The sequence below is a fragment of the Orbicella franksi genome, chromosome 5, assembly GCF_964199315.1.
Source record: "Orbicella franksi chromosome 5, jaOrbFran1.1, whole genome shotgun sequence".
Classification (NCBI taxonomy): Eukaryota; Metazoa; Cnidaria; class Anthozoa; order Scleractinia; family Merulinidae; genus Orbicella; species Orbicella franksi.
The window spans coordinates 28297909-28312903 of NC_138149.1; the positions used below are offsets into that span (position 1 = coordinate 28297909).

The 14995-nt window shown below is 37.5% G+C and overlaps 1 protein-coding gene across 1 annotated transcript; it reads left to right on the forward strand.

The window, feature by feature from the left end:
• The first annotated feature begins 325 nt into the window (after positions 1-325).
• On the forward strand, positions 326-14995 carry LOC145487683 (eIF5-mimic protein 1-like). Its single transcript, XM_081466502.1, has 17 exons — positions 326-708; positions 1479-1550; positions 2643-2728; positions 3502-3595; positions 4293-4393; positions 5156-5221; positions 6678-6756; positions 7399-7455; positions 7667-7776; positions 8500-8586; positions 9514-9597; positions 10824-10889; positions 11435-11515; positions 11810-11881; positions 12823-12889; positions 14058-14180; positions 14855-14995. Exons 2-17 carry the CDS (start codon positions 1490-1492, stop codon positions 14890-14892), a joined length of 1272 nt encoding a protein of 423 aa, XP_081322628.1. The 5' UTR covers positions 326-708; positions 1479-1489; the 3' UTR covers positions 14893-14995.

A 14995-nucleotide genomic window follows, 5' to 3' on the forward strand; every position in this document is an offset into this window, starting at 1 on the left:
CGACTGTGGACTGCATTGCCATTGCATTGCATTGGCTTATGAGCTGATTCAATATTTCCGTTAAGAAAAATACCCCAAAGAAAATACGTGCACTGATTGGATAAAAATCACCTTTTAATTAACTCGATAGAAAAACGGAAAATGTTTTACATTAGACTAGGACTTCGACTTAAGTTTGATTCCGATTAGTTGTGAAGTTCGGTATCAGGAGGACATTTCTTTAATGGGATCTGCTGAAAAGAGCTCCGCGTGTCCAAGGTCAAAACAAGAAAACCCTCTCTCTCTTCTATTTTTTTTTTTTCGAGGCACGCGCCGGGCCAGGCTGAGTTTTGCAAGAATTAAGATGAAGTCTTACTACTGGAGCTAGAGTTGGGTAATAAGTGAAGAAAGGTGTTAACGCAAACAAAACAAAAATAAAAATTCCAGTCTGCACGTACCGTACCTGTGGCGCCCTGTGGCTATTTTCTCGCGAGTGATTCCGTGGGGCAGGAGTCGAGTCATGGTATGTGATATGCGCCCGGCCTGCGTCCGGCGGGATGTGGCGGATGAGGCGTGGTTGCAAATTCAAGCCCAGATCCCTGACATTATTGTTCGTCGTCCCCTCGTGCTCGCTGTCGGTGTCATATATTTTACAGCGGATGTGAGTGTAGTGTCGTCTGCATCCATCGATAACTTTTACTTCTTGCCAATATTTTAATAGGTTTCCAGGTAAGATCACTCATTACATCTTTTTGTAGATATCTTTGTGATATTTTCTGAGAGCCGTATGGCAATCTTAAAGAAATAATCCTTAACTTTGGGCCATTTATTGTTTCAAAGCTAGAACAATTCTCGCAAAATCGTACGTGCGTTCATTGAAAGAGCCCTCAAATAGCTGAGTTTCGTGATTTAAATGCAATGAATGTCTCTTAGCGGATCACGTCTTGTTTTAATGATCTATCGTAGTTTCACAGGATTCGTATTAAAATTGTTTTTCGGAACAGAGCTTGGCGATCGATCGTAACGGGGTAACATGTTTTCACATCTTCTTTGCGTACATTTCCTTAGCTTTTGTGATCTGTTATCACTGCTGTGTCAATGTTTTCACATTACGCTTAATTTTGGCTGAAAACACTGCTCCGAAAATTTATACTGGGTGTGGAGGTGAACGTTCTATTGATTTTTAACTTGGCGTTGTTTATTTTCTGCCATCAGCGAACTCCGTATGAAACTTCATGTACACAGTGTTCTTGAAAACGTGGAACAACACGCTTGCTAAATTTTAAATAATTATTCAGTTGTCCTGGTCATAACAGCAGTTATCACAGTAGGCCTAACGAATAACTCAATACTTGGGGAAAATTTGATTGCCAGAACTTAGTATTTCAGTAAAGCTACCGTAAATTTAAGTACACTTATGCTCCAAATTAAAGTCTTAATTGAAATCGTACGTGCATGGATGACTTGTTAAAAGCTTGTTCGTTTAATCCTGCTTTCAGCCAGTCGTTTTATGAGTCAAAAGCAACCCAAACCTACTCTCAGTGGCCAGCGGATCAGAACCCGCAAAAGAGGTAATACTTTTGGTAGTCATTGATTCGTCACTTCCTTGATTTATTAAATGCTCACCGTGCGAGCTCATGTTTGGAAATAATTTACGCTGACAACATCATGCCATGCATTTCGCGTGCATTGCATGTCAGTTTCATAGCTGCTGTTCTTCACATTTAACTCCGGACGTGATGTCATGTAGAAATGTGAAATAAATCTTTGGATTTCCATGGTAGCTAGTTGATCTGTACTGATGAATATTATATGTGGAAACTGAAAGTGTGATTTTAACGCCCTAGCTAAGCACTTCGACATGTCGCAGCTTTAGTTTTTTTAAAAAAAAAAAAATTATAGAATCGTTTGCTAAGCTTAAATTTGTCATAGACTTCCCTCTGGAGTTGAGCTCAGGGATACAGGGGCATTGCATGGAATCTTTGCCCGGGGGTAGGAGAAGATCAAGACTTTGTTGACAAGATTTATAGAGGAGGAATTCATGCAATTCTCATTACATGTAGTTGAATGAAATGACAACCAGGATGACTTTGTATTTTGGTGAGATTCATTCCCCTACCCACAATAATAATAATATAATAATAATAATAATAATCACTTTATTTAAGTGTCGATGTATTGTGCTAACAGACTGTTGTAATGTGCTAATTGGGGACACTGTAAATAAATAAACAAATATTTCAAATATAACATAAACTATTAAGAATCCCAACTGGTGGGAGGCTGACCAGTTGGCTATTTACACAACGCGGCCGAGGAGTTGAACTCGGGGCTACCGAGAACAAATCCAGATAGCGGTAGGACGAAGGATTTGAACCAGGGACCTCCAGATTTCAAATCCAGCACCCTAAACCTCTTGGCCACGCCGCCTCCCAGCTAAGTAGTAAAAGTATACCCATGGAAATACTTTTCTGATATTTGTTCCACCTTACAGACTTTCCCCTAGTCAACCCTGGGATTGACCCCAGGTGAAGCTGGTGACCAGTTCATTAGTCTGCCAGCCTAAAAAAATTAATGTAAACATGATTACCATCACAAAAATTTCAAAATTCAAACTGTGTATTAGTAAGTGAATGAAAATTGAATTTCAAATTCCTCAACAGACGAAAAAGAAAAGCAAGACCCTCTTGCCTTTCGAGATGCTATAATACAGGGATTGCAGGAAATCGCTAACAATGATTTAGACCAAGTAAGTTGTGATCAACATATATGGTAGGCCTCATCTCCTGCATCTTCAGTGTTACGTGATTAGCAGGGGATGTTAAAGAACCCACACACTTATCGCAAGGAGTAGGGCACAGAGTTCCTGGTGTTATATGGTGTGGCCTTGTCTCACGGGTTGGTGCTTTACATAGGGTTAACCTCATTGTGTCTTTCCCCCTTGGACAGAATTGTCCAAGAAAAATTGCTATGGCTATGGCTTATATGTCTATGAAAAGTATCTGTCAGTGAGTGTATGGTGTATATATGACATTTGCAGACATATCACTCAGGCTAGCTTGATGACAAGATAACACTGACATTTTTTACCTTGTCAGTTTTCAATTTTTCTTTTCTTTTGAATTTTTATATCCATTTAAGTGTCACACATCAACCAAGGGTAACAATTTTTTTTTGTTCATCCTAAACATTTGGCCTGAATAGAGCTCATGTTAGCCTGTTTACAGTTGACTCCTGGTAGTGGAAAAGGGAATGCATATTAGTTAAAAAGTCTGCAGTCTGTATATGTATATAGTTTGCAGTCGGCAAATTTAGTTAAACACCAGCATCTGTAAAGCTAGGTTCATGCTACCTTATGGGGAGTGACAACTTTGATAATTTATGCTTTTTTGGGGAGACATCAAATTTCTTCTTGGAATCTAAACATTCAAATTGCAAACTCTTGTACAACTTAGTTACAACAAAAATGTGATCATAAGTTTGGGATTAAGTTAAAGTTTGTTTGTTTTTTCTCTCTTTAAGGTGTTGAAGTTTTTGGTTTCGTCTGGGAGTAAGCTGAATTATCGGCTTTATGGAGAGTATCTCTTTGATATACTGTTTGCTGGAGGTGTTTTAGGTATATGTATTATGCCAATTTTATAAAATTTGAAAGGGTTTAAGGTGTTATATATCTGTGAGTGGGTTATAAGCAGCATAAAAGATCAGACTATCTGGAAATGTGCAGATACAAATACTGTATGAAGTAAGACTTTTTGAGATATGCATTGTCTGTTAGAAGGGTGAAATTTGTGTTGGGCCATACTTCCAAAGCTCATCCCAGGTTCTGACAGTAGCATGAAGTAACTTCTGCTTGGACATGCGGACACTAACTACATGTGGTCTAATCCAACGTCTCCCCCAGCATTTAAGTTCTTTGATACCCATAATGACAGCAGGGCCATGGGAAGTGTCTTGTCCAAGAGCATATCCAATGCATTTTCCTTTGCCTGGGGTGTTAGAACCCAGACCACTCAACCCAGATTCCAGGTCATCAGGCAGGGGTTGTATTAAGTGTTGGGCATTGGACAAATTGACTGGGACAGTTTTGCCTTCCTGGTTTGACCATATTCATTTAGGGGAAAATTTTTTTCTTTTAAAGCAGTTCAGTTCAAATAGTTTTGCCTGGCCATGAACCACTGTTTCCACCCTGCCAAAAACGTTAATGAAACCCATTTAACCTCCTCTTGTATGAAATAATTTTCAGCTAATTGGAGCACACATGGCAGGGTTATTTGTTTTTAATTCTTTTTTTTCTTTTTTTTTGCTCTCCATAGCCCCTGGTGGTAGTATACTTGAAGAAGGTGAAAAATCCACTTGGAAAACATCTGTGTGTGTTTTTGAAGCCAATGATGAAGATCTCAAGAATTATGTGCAGGTACTTCTTCGTCTGACAAATTTTAAGGCTATTTCTCACTAGTCGGAGTCATGGTCAGAAGTGTAGACTGAGCAGTACAATCTAGTGAAAATCAAACCAACTGAATTGGAAGCAGAGCAACGATTCTTATGACTCTGTTGCTTACGATCTATTGAAAACTAGATTGTTGGAGTTGGATCGAAGCAGAAACAGAAGAATATACCAATCACAATGCTTCATTCTGGACCTTGTGATTGGTTGGTTCTTCTGCTTTACTTTGCTTCCAACTCTATCTGGCAATCTAGTTCTGGATCATAAGCGATGGAGTCATAATTGGAATCAGAAGAAATGGAAATGTTCAGATTCTTCCGACTCAGATTCCATTACACTTATGACTCCGCTTGTGACTCCAATTTTCTATTTTCCCCAGGTCATAAGCTCTCTAACAACTCCGACTATGATTCGTACTCTGACTCTGTCTCTAGTGAAAACTAGTCTTAAGTAAGAGCTTCTACTAAGTGATGTTGTTTTTCACTTCAAAACCATCTTGAGGATTTTTTCCTGTTGCTTTAATTTACAGGCTTGAACGTAGAACATTGCAAAGGTGGCTTGCCTAAATTTCAGTAAATACATGTATTGCAGCTGAGTTTTAGCTACACAAAATGCCTCAGTTGACAAGCTCCAGTGCATGTTTATTCTCAGTTTTGGTTGTGTGTTTGTTCTGCGCAATGCATCCCTTTTTGTGTGTTTCCCTTTATTCATAAGTGTTTTCTGATCTCACAGGTGATCAACCAAGTTATTGCAAGATACAGATACCTGCAGAAAGCTTTTGAAGATGAGATCAAAAAGGTTAGCTTTCATTTAACAGTTTGTGTACTAAATTGGGGATATTACATGGCTGCGTGGAGATACAAAATTTCTCTTCGAGTGTGAAAAAATGTTGCATGAGTGAGTGCAGCAAACGAGTGAAAAAATTTTCAACATGAGAAGAGAAATTTCATGTCTGCAAGTGTCCAGAGATTTCTGAAGATTCTCCAAAATTTTTCTGAAGGCCAGACAAACATTTCTGAACATTGTCCGAAGATTGATGAAGACTTGCAAAGAAGATCCAAAGTTGAAATATGAAAGGTCCCCAACAGGAATCAAACCCATGACCTCCCGAACACTGGGTGAGCACTCTATCAACTGTGCTACAAGAACTCATGGAGGGGAAGGGGAAGGTCATTTAACTGAGTTGTTATGTGACAATGATGTTTCGATCATACTCTAGCAAACTTAAGTGCAGTTAAATGGACAAAAATGTTACTAAAAATGATATCCTCATGTGTGTGGATAAAAATGATATCCTCAGATGTACATGTGGGGATATTGTTTTTATAAATTTGCTACCACTCGGTATACCACTTACGTTTATATATTATATAAAAATGTTTATTTTAGCATATAAACAGTAACACTATAAAAATATATCGATAAAACTGAATTACTAATTAGAGACCAATGATGCATATTGTGGATTAAGTTCGGTGACCTTTTACAATACAAAATCAGATTTTGTATACACCATTCATCAGTTGCTGATTGACTGGTCCTTGTTGAGGTGATTTTGGCGGAACTTTGGGACACATTTTAGTAGCTGTTGCCTTTGTGGAGAGGTGGCCGTTTTAGAGAGGTTAAAATAATCTGATTGAATGTATGGACTGTCTGGTGGCCAGACCAAAAGATGTGGCCGTTGTAGAGCTCATAGGTGGCTGTTAGTGGATCAGGTTCAACTGTAATTTACAATGTTTTGTACAAATTTAATGAATAAAAACTTTGGACGTCAACAATAGTTTTGCAATAAATCTGAGGTCATTTTTAGTATTCTAACATGTCACTGGTCAACTTGCCTTGAATTTGCTTGGGTGGCCTTGGTTGGAGTATTTGCAGGGCAATTTTGTGTTTTGATGATTTTTTTTGAGCTCTGTAATTGGTGGACAGGACACTACAACGTCTTTTAAACAATTAGGGTAAACGTGCCAATCATGTTCAGTAGGAGCAAAGTAGAACTCTTTAATATGTTAATTAAAATAATCTTGTGCATGTGTTGCAGGAGTTTTCATTAAGGGCTGGGTGCCGGACAAGTTGACCAGCTGTGAGGATCATTTTGTCCTCCTGGTTTGACTGGCCATCTAGAGTAACTTTTTTTGTAAAAGGAAGTTCAATCAGTTTAAAAAACTTTACCTGCCTGTGAAAACCAGTTTCCCTCCTGATGAAAATGTTATCGAAACCCCTGGTGTTGAGTTTTTTTCTCTTTTCTGTCTAGATCTTACTGTTCCTCAAGGGTTTCACTGATGATCAAAGAAACAAGCTTGCCATTGTCACGGGCATCATTCTGGCAAATGGTGAGTTTCATGTATATCTCAGGACATTAATATTTTAAAGTGTTCCTTTTACATATATGTGGTCTTAGAAGGTCACTTATGAACTCTTACATTGAATTCTGTGAACAGGTCATGTAAAACAGTTGTGTTTAAAACACAAAATGGCAAAAGGATGAAATGGCACTAGCCTAGTCTAAATAACACTCCAGTTAGCCTAAATAGCAGCCAGGTTAGCCCAAATATCCCTGACTCGACAGTGGTTAGTTCTCAGTAATTGTAAGGGTTAACCCCTACAGACGCTGGTATCCCACATTGACTCTTACATGTAGTGCCATTTTGTGTTATAAACATGCCCATGGATGTAAAATAACTCTTGTTTGAGGCCGTTTTGATGAAAGCCACTGACAGAGTAACTTGTTTTCATGTGGTGCTGTTTATTTTTCAATAATTATGTTGCAAACTGATTTTATTAGGAGTTTGAATGTTCTTTTTTAATTTGACTGACAATGTAGCCTCTTTAAGAGGGTGAAAGTTTTTAGCAGACAGTTAATAGAATGTTCAAAGAATGTGATGACAACCTAATTTTATCCAGTCACTACCAGTGTTTTGTTGTTGTTTAAAAAAAAGTAAGGTTTCAATAGTTTGGATTATTTTTCTTTGTAGGCATGGGTCCACCCATGGCATTGACTAGCCTCTTTAATGAGAACCTTGTCAAAGAAGGTGAGGATGTAGGTTTTTTACATCAATTGGTCACTTGAAGAGTGCCAATCTGCTACTTAACAATTAATTTATTAATATTAAAGCAGTGCAGTTCTACCTCGGTCGATATGTTGTAATTCTGTTTTTAAAATGTCTCTTAATGATTAAATTAAGTTCAACATTCCTCTCTCAGCTTCTTGAATGTTCACTAGTCGTATTCCCTGTTATACAGGCCTTGCTTTGCAATTTCTGACCAAAGTCTTCCAGTCTTGGGTCAAGGAAAAGGATTTTGCCAGTCTGAGCTCTTCTTTGAGGAAAGCAGAGTTAGAGAACAAACTATTGGTAAGTTTACGTTTGCCCAAGCCAAAGGTTTAATAATATGCAAATAAGTGTTCTGCGAGACACTGACCAATCATGATGTTTTGCTGTAACTAAGATCAGTAAGTGTTTTCTCCTTTGATCACAAAGTTTTGAATGTACATGTACATGTAAGTCGATCTCCGACAGCTAAGGGAAGCGATCTACATTGTTCAAAGTAGGGCGTGGTTACAAGTTTACATGAGCAGAATATTATTTGCAGCAAAACACATTTAGACAGTATTACCCATGAGGAGATCTTTGTTTGTTGGCAGTTTTTGCAGGTCATGTGATGAGCTCTTAGCCAATGAAAATGAAGAAAAAATGCATGAAATGATAATTATCATAAATTATTAATAAACACTGGGAGAAAATTCAATAAATTTGTATTTGCTGTAAACTGTCTTCAACATTGATAACCATCATAAAATTCATTGAACATTTGCAGGATTTAACAGTCCATTACTTTTCAAGAACTAAGTATTACAAAACAATAATTTGTTAATATATGCTTTTGTCCAATCTCCAATACACCTTACTGCGCATTATATAACTTGCATTCATGGATTAACTTGGGTTTATGGATTTTAGGTGAGACCTTGTTAGTAATGTTATAAGCCCTGTTGAGTATGTGCAATGCATATTTATTTGGTATAACCATGGCAACTGAATTGATATTTAATTAACTTTGTATTTTTTGTTGCAAAGGAATTCTTTCCTCCCAACAAACAAACTCAGGAAATGTTTGAGAAACATTTCAATGCTCATGGATTGGAAAAACTTGTGGCATTTCAGGTAAGAATTAAGTCTGCAAGTAAACAAAAGAGTGAGAAACAAGGTAGTGATACATGTGATTTCATTGTTCATCTGTCACACTGAGTAGAAAAAGTAGTAAATAGTTAAATATGAGAAGGGGTGTGAATGGTAAATGCAGGACTTTGCAAGAAGGCAAAAATAGTGTTTTTCTTTGCAAGCCTGACACATTTTGACTTCTTCAATTACAAGACCGAGACTTCAAAGTGTTTTAAATGCGAGCTTTAGACATTCAGGTTCTAGGACGTTCAGAAGTCATTTATATAAACAAACAAACAAATGGGTACTTCAAGAAAATTTTCAGGTTAGCCTTGCCAAAAAATCGAGACTGTGAGACACACATAACTGCTAAAAAGATGAGAATGCGAGACCTGTGAAATTCAATGAATATTTTGTGAGACCCATAGACCCTCTGCATAAGTAGATAACAAGACTTTGTACATCCTTAGCCTCATACTGATGTTTCCAGACAAAGGATTTTTTATATGAATGTGAGGCTTAGGATGTATAAGGTTTGTTATTCAAATTTAGGTGCCGTTTGTGTAAAGGGTCAATGGTTTTTGAAAGACTACCCCGATAACAGAATGAAATATTACTTCATGTAAAATAGGGTGCTGGCGCAGATCAGTAAATTAAAAAAAAATGAGACATTACTACATGCTGACGTGGCCTCAGATATCTGGAACTCCCATTTCCAAGGACCTCAATTTTAAAAATTTTCTGGGGGAGGAGGTCCGCAGACCCCCTATAGGGACCATCTTCAGTGGTCCATATCTTGAATCCCCTTCTCTAGAATCCTGTATCTGCCCTAGGGGGTGACATACTCAATCAGCACTTGACTCCTGTTTTCAAATCAAAGAGTCACGAGCAGTCCCTTTCACGACTACTCTTTCACCGTTTGGTTTTCAGAAAGCCCAACAGGCCATGGGCACTCGAAGAGCTTTCCAACAACAGTTGAAGGAGATGCTGGACAATGAGACGCCTGTCAAAGATGTAAGTGCTTTCTTAACCTGAAACCTGTGACATTGCTAGTTTTATCTTCACAACCTACATGTAGATATTTTTGTTAAAATTAGCTCTGCAGCTTCAACCACAAAATTGCATCAAATAGCTCTTCCCCCAAAAATGCCAAAAAAATGTACTACCAATCAATCACTTTCCTTGTATCTGGAAAATTTGGCAACCTAGATGGGAGACTGGAAGGTTCAGTCTGAATTTGTGAGACTCCCACATAATCTGGGAGAGTTGACTTGCACAATTCGACCTTTTCTAAATCCTTGACTTATTTATCTCTCGAGTGAAGCGAGAGAGTAATCTTCAGGCAACGAAGGAGCGAGCGCGAGCAACATATGACTTATTTATCTCTTGTGCAAAGCAAGAGGGTAATCTTTGAGCGACGAAGTCGTGAGCATGTGCAGTGTATGACTTATTTATCTCTCAAGCAAAGCAAGAGGGTAATCTTTGAGCGACAAGTTGTGAGTGCAAGCAATGTATGACTTATTTATCTCTCAAGTGAAGCAAGAGGGTAATCTTCGGGGCCAAGGAAGAATTTTTGGAAAGGACTTTTAGAAAGTGTAACTAATCAGATACAAATCAGGCTGGGACTAAGTTATCAAATATCCCTCTTTGCATGCTGTATTCATTCCCTGTTAGGAAGACATCTGAGGTTGAACCCACAAAATTTCATGCCAGTAATGGAGCCCTGTGCAGAAATCCACAAATATTCAATATTGAACTACCGGTACTGTCTTTCAAGTTTGTTAAGAGAGTCAAATGAACGTTTTGTGCTGAGCGCTAATTAACAATTAGACCCATAGCCCTTAAGGGCTACGGGTCAATAGCCCATGAGGCGAAGCCGAATGGGCTATTGACCTGTGGCCCTTAAGGGCTAAGGGTCTAATTGTTTTAGTATCACCCAACTAGTCGGACAGAAAAGGCAATAAAAAAGTTAGCAAATGCAAGTTGAAGAAATATTTATTTGGGAATAAACCGAAAGAAAGTGTCACACTCAATTGCGCCAATTTCACTACTCGAGGACTATTGCTAATAGTCCTCTAGTAGCGTAGGCAATTAAAATGCAGGATTTGCATTAGTCCACTACTTGGGTGATACTAATTTATAATATTATTACGATTAATTGCATGTAAAATACAGGTTGATTTCGATGTTCTGCTGGTGAATTACACGCAATGTATGATTGTCTTTGATTTCTCTCACAGATGATATCCACTTGCAAGGAAGAAATGAAAAAATCTGAACTTCCTGAAGATGATGTGGTGTATTTGGTATGACATACAACTTTTGCTAGAAGTCTTGGAACACTTCTGATTACTGTTGTGCCAGCAAAATAATGGTGTTTGTCTTCGCCTTCCCTGCTCCAGCCCAAAACAGTGTTGATGTTTTTCCATCCAACAAAATCCAAAACATTCCTGACCAACAATATACACTAGAGGGGAGGAAGAAATGATTTATGACTTCATACTTCAGAGTTATAATCGTCACCTGTTGGGATTTTGATAAGTGCCACAGGAACTTTTGGCCAGGAATTAACAAATTGTGATGTTAGTTAATTATTAATAAAAATGTTCTTGATTACTGCAGTCAAGATAGGAAAAAACGGGTCTGACAGACTTAGTCTAACAATTAACATCCAAAGGCCATTTTTACTGGAGTTGAAACTTACTTAACATCATACATTTAATTACGAGACATAAATTTTTTAATGAAATTTTTCAACTGGTCTAATGCCGTAACCATACATGCACATGTACTGCAATGTGACATAACAAATGAGTACAGCCAAGCAATGATGAATCTTCACTCGTTTCAGGTGTGGAAAGGCTTAATGCGAGCTGTGGAGTGGAACAAGAAAGAGGAGCTTGTGGCTGATCAAGCTCTTCGTCATCTCAAGGTAGATCATTCTACACTTCATAATAGGCCGCATTCATATTCTAGGAATTGGACTAGAACTAACTTGGAATGGAGGCTCATCCTGGGAATATCATTGAAAAGCAATTACCAGTAATGTCATTTGCATTTGCAATGACTCCCTGCATTAGCCTCAGTTGCAAGCTAGTTCCAGTACAATACAGAGAATACGAATATGGCCTAGTATTGTTAATTTAGTGATACAGTGGTATACATTGTGTAACTTTCTCTTGATGTTACTGTGCATCACAGTTGATGGTTTCTGTTGTCCTTATAGGTTTACGCTCCCCTATTGGCAGCATTTACCTCTCAAGCAAAATCTGAAATCAACCTTTTGGTCAAAGTTCAGGTACAATATTTTAATAAATATAATATATAATACAGCAGGGTACATCTGCTGTGTATTAACTAAAGAGAACAACTTATTACAGTATAGTATGCATAATTTACCATTATAGGGACATATTCATGCATGAATGTCATACAGTTTGTAAGAGCACAAGAAGTCATTCATCAACTGTAAGTTGTTCAACTAGATTTTACAGCTCTTGCTTGACGCATTTTACTGACTTAAAAGTTAAGTACCGGTATGTCAAGCTTAGTAACATACATCAAGCTGGAAAGGTAACTTTGGTTCAACAACAGGGTGATTATTATAACCACCTACTTATAACATTCACCCATGAAGTAATGATAAATTTCATTTTGTGACACTTGATCATTCTATACACTCAAACCTCCGGTTGCGACCACCTCTTGTAAAGTGACCACCTCATGTAAGTGACCACCCCTCCTTTGTAACCAGTTTTCCAAAATACCAAAAGTTTCCAAATCAAATCATTATATTTGGAACCTCTTGTAAACGACCACCTCTTGTAAGCGACCACGACCACTTTTAGAGCTAAAAGTTTGAAATTTTCTTTTGTATTTAACCTGCCATAAGCGACAACTTCACAGATAATAGGGCAGAAATTGGATATTAAGGTGTTGTAACATGATTGTATTGTTGGATAGCACAAGAGACGGAAGTATTTCAAACGGAAACTGGATTTTTTTCTTCAAATCGACTTTTTATGTGAATGAAATGTTCAAAACGTGGGGTAAGTCTCTGCTGTCACAATATGCTAATGAGGCACAATTTTGACCCAATATTGTCTAAGCTCTCGTAAGTGACCACTTCCCGTAAGCGCTTATGGGAGATTCAACTGTATGTGGATTTTAAAAATGATTTAAAAACAATTTTGATATTTTGAAACCTTTTTTAATTTTGATATGGTCTTTTTTTTCCAGGAGTACTGTTATGACAACATGAACTTCACAAAAGTGTTTCAGAAGATGGTCATGCTGTTGTACAAAAGTAAGTAAGAAAAAAAAAAAACATGACTGTATGTTATATATTCTGTTAGAATATGTAACATACAGTCATGTTTTTGACTGGCCCAAGAATTGCCAATGGGCCATTTCCGAGTAAGTAAGTAAAGTAAGTAAGTCAAGTTTATTGTGTATATACACTTAGCTTTTGTGAGCTAGTTTGCAGGTATAACACAGAAAGTAAAAATAAAAGAACCAAAATTAGTTACCTTGTGCCTCTGTTTCAAAAAGAGTTGTAGTGCAAAACCTTTCATAGGAAAATGAGTTCAATCGGCATGAAACTGAACTTGTAGGCAGAATACATTTTCATATGAATGGTTTTGCATGAAGACTTGTCGCAACTTTTCCATGTAGTGCAGCCAGGTTCATTGGCTGCAGTGACAGAGTCCCTTACGACAATCATGCTCTAGTTCGCTCAAGATGGAAGGCAATTGTGGGGGGAAGGGGGGTGGGGGGGGGGGGAGGCAGCACAGTGTGATGTGAATACATGTAGATTTGATTACTGTTCATGAAAACCAGAAAAAGCTGTTCAGGTTACTGAACTTGCAGTACCTATCTCTGCATGTACTTATTTCTGGAGGGGGGGGGATTGTAAAACAATTCTGAGGACAGTGACATGTGGTGGACTATTTAGTATTTCTTCCCTGGGGAAGTAACAAGAATGTGCCTTGTTGTGCAGGTGTACATGATTGAAGCCCTGTCCGATCAGGAAATGTTTTGCGACCAAACACGATCAAACACTGTTTTGTACTGAGTGGTCAAACGGTATCAAACGTGTTTGAATGAACAAAATGTTTTACAGTGTTTGATCAAATGTTTGTCATCATTCAAATTTTATCAAACACTATCAAACAAGGTGTCCAACATGAAAATGGTTGGACACCAAACAATGTGTGATCCTTTTTGGTCACTGAACATTTCCCATTTGGACAGGGCTTTACACCAAGGACTCATACATTTTGTGTGGTTTATGCTAACTTCTAATGTCCCTACTGTAACAATGCACTTCAAAGCAGGGAAAGAAGGAGTGCAAATATTACTGGTTACAGAATAGCAACCAAATTCTTAGAGCTCCTATTAAGAAAAAATTATGCCTTATGTGCAGGAATTAATAATGATTTGAATGTGAATCATTTTAATTTTGTCACCTTCAGCTGATGTTCTGAGTGAAGACACGATCATTAAGTGGTACAAAGGAGGCCATTCCTCGAAAGGAAAAAACGTTTTTCTTGAGCAGATGAAGAAGATGGTTGAGTGGCTACAGAATGCAGAGGAAGGTATGTTGATGTTTCATGTGTATTGATATTACAACAACGTATCAAGAGACATACATATTTAACAAATTGAGGTCTGTTTTTCATGCGTCTGTCCTGTTATTGATCATGATTCTGTCATAACATTGTCAAAATAGCTGTGGATCCACGAGGCAATAGCCAATGTTATGACAAAATTCATTGTCAATAACAGGACAGCGGCATGAAAAACTGAACAGATGTCAATCTGTTTTTTACAACAAAAATTGTAAATTTATGTGTCTGCCCGGTTATTGATAATGAAAATTAGCCAATGAATGCACAAGAATTTCTGCAGTAATTGTAAAATAAGTGTTTGATCAAAGGACAAGATGCAGGTTATTAATAGTTTAGAACTCAAATGGAGGCCTGCATTAAAACTACGAAAAAAGTTGCCTAGACTTATGAAATGGAAATTTGTCATCAAAATGACTTGCAAGAATTAACTTGTAAATGAGAATTTTGGACTACTTTCACGTTGTGCCAATTTACTCAATATTAAAACAGTTTATGCAGCAAACAAAACCAAACAGGTAAGCTTATATCTCTGAAGGTAGTGACAAGAAAAAACTGCTGAATGTAAAGTAATAAGCAGATTCTTAACTTTTTAAACTTGTGGTAATAAATAAATCTAACGTTATTTTTATTTACTTATTTAGAGACAGAGTCTGAGGACGAGGATGAGGAAGGAGCTTAAAAGCTAAACTCTCTAAACTACTTCATTTAGTAGAGAAAAAAAATAATAAAATGCATTGTAGTGTGTATGAAATTGAATAAATAAACATTTACTCGCTTAGAAA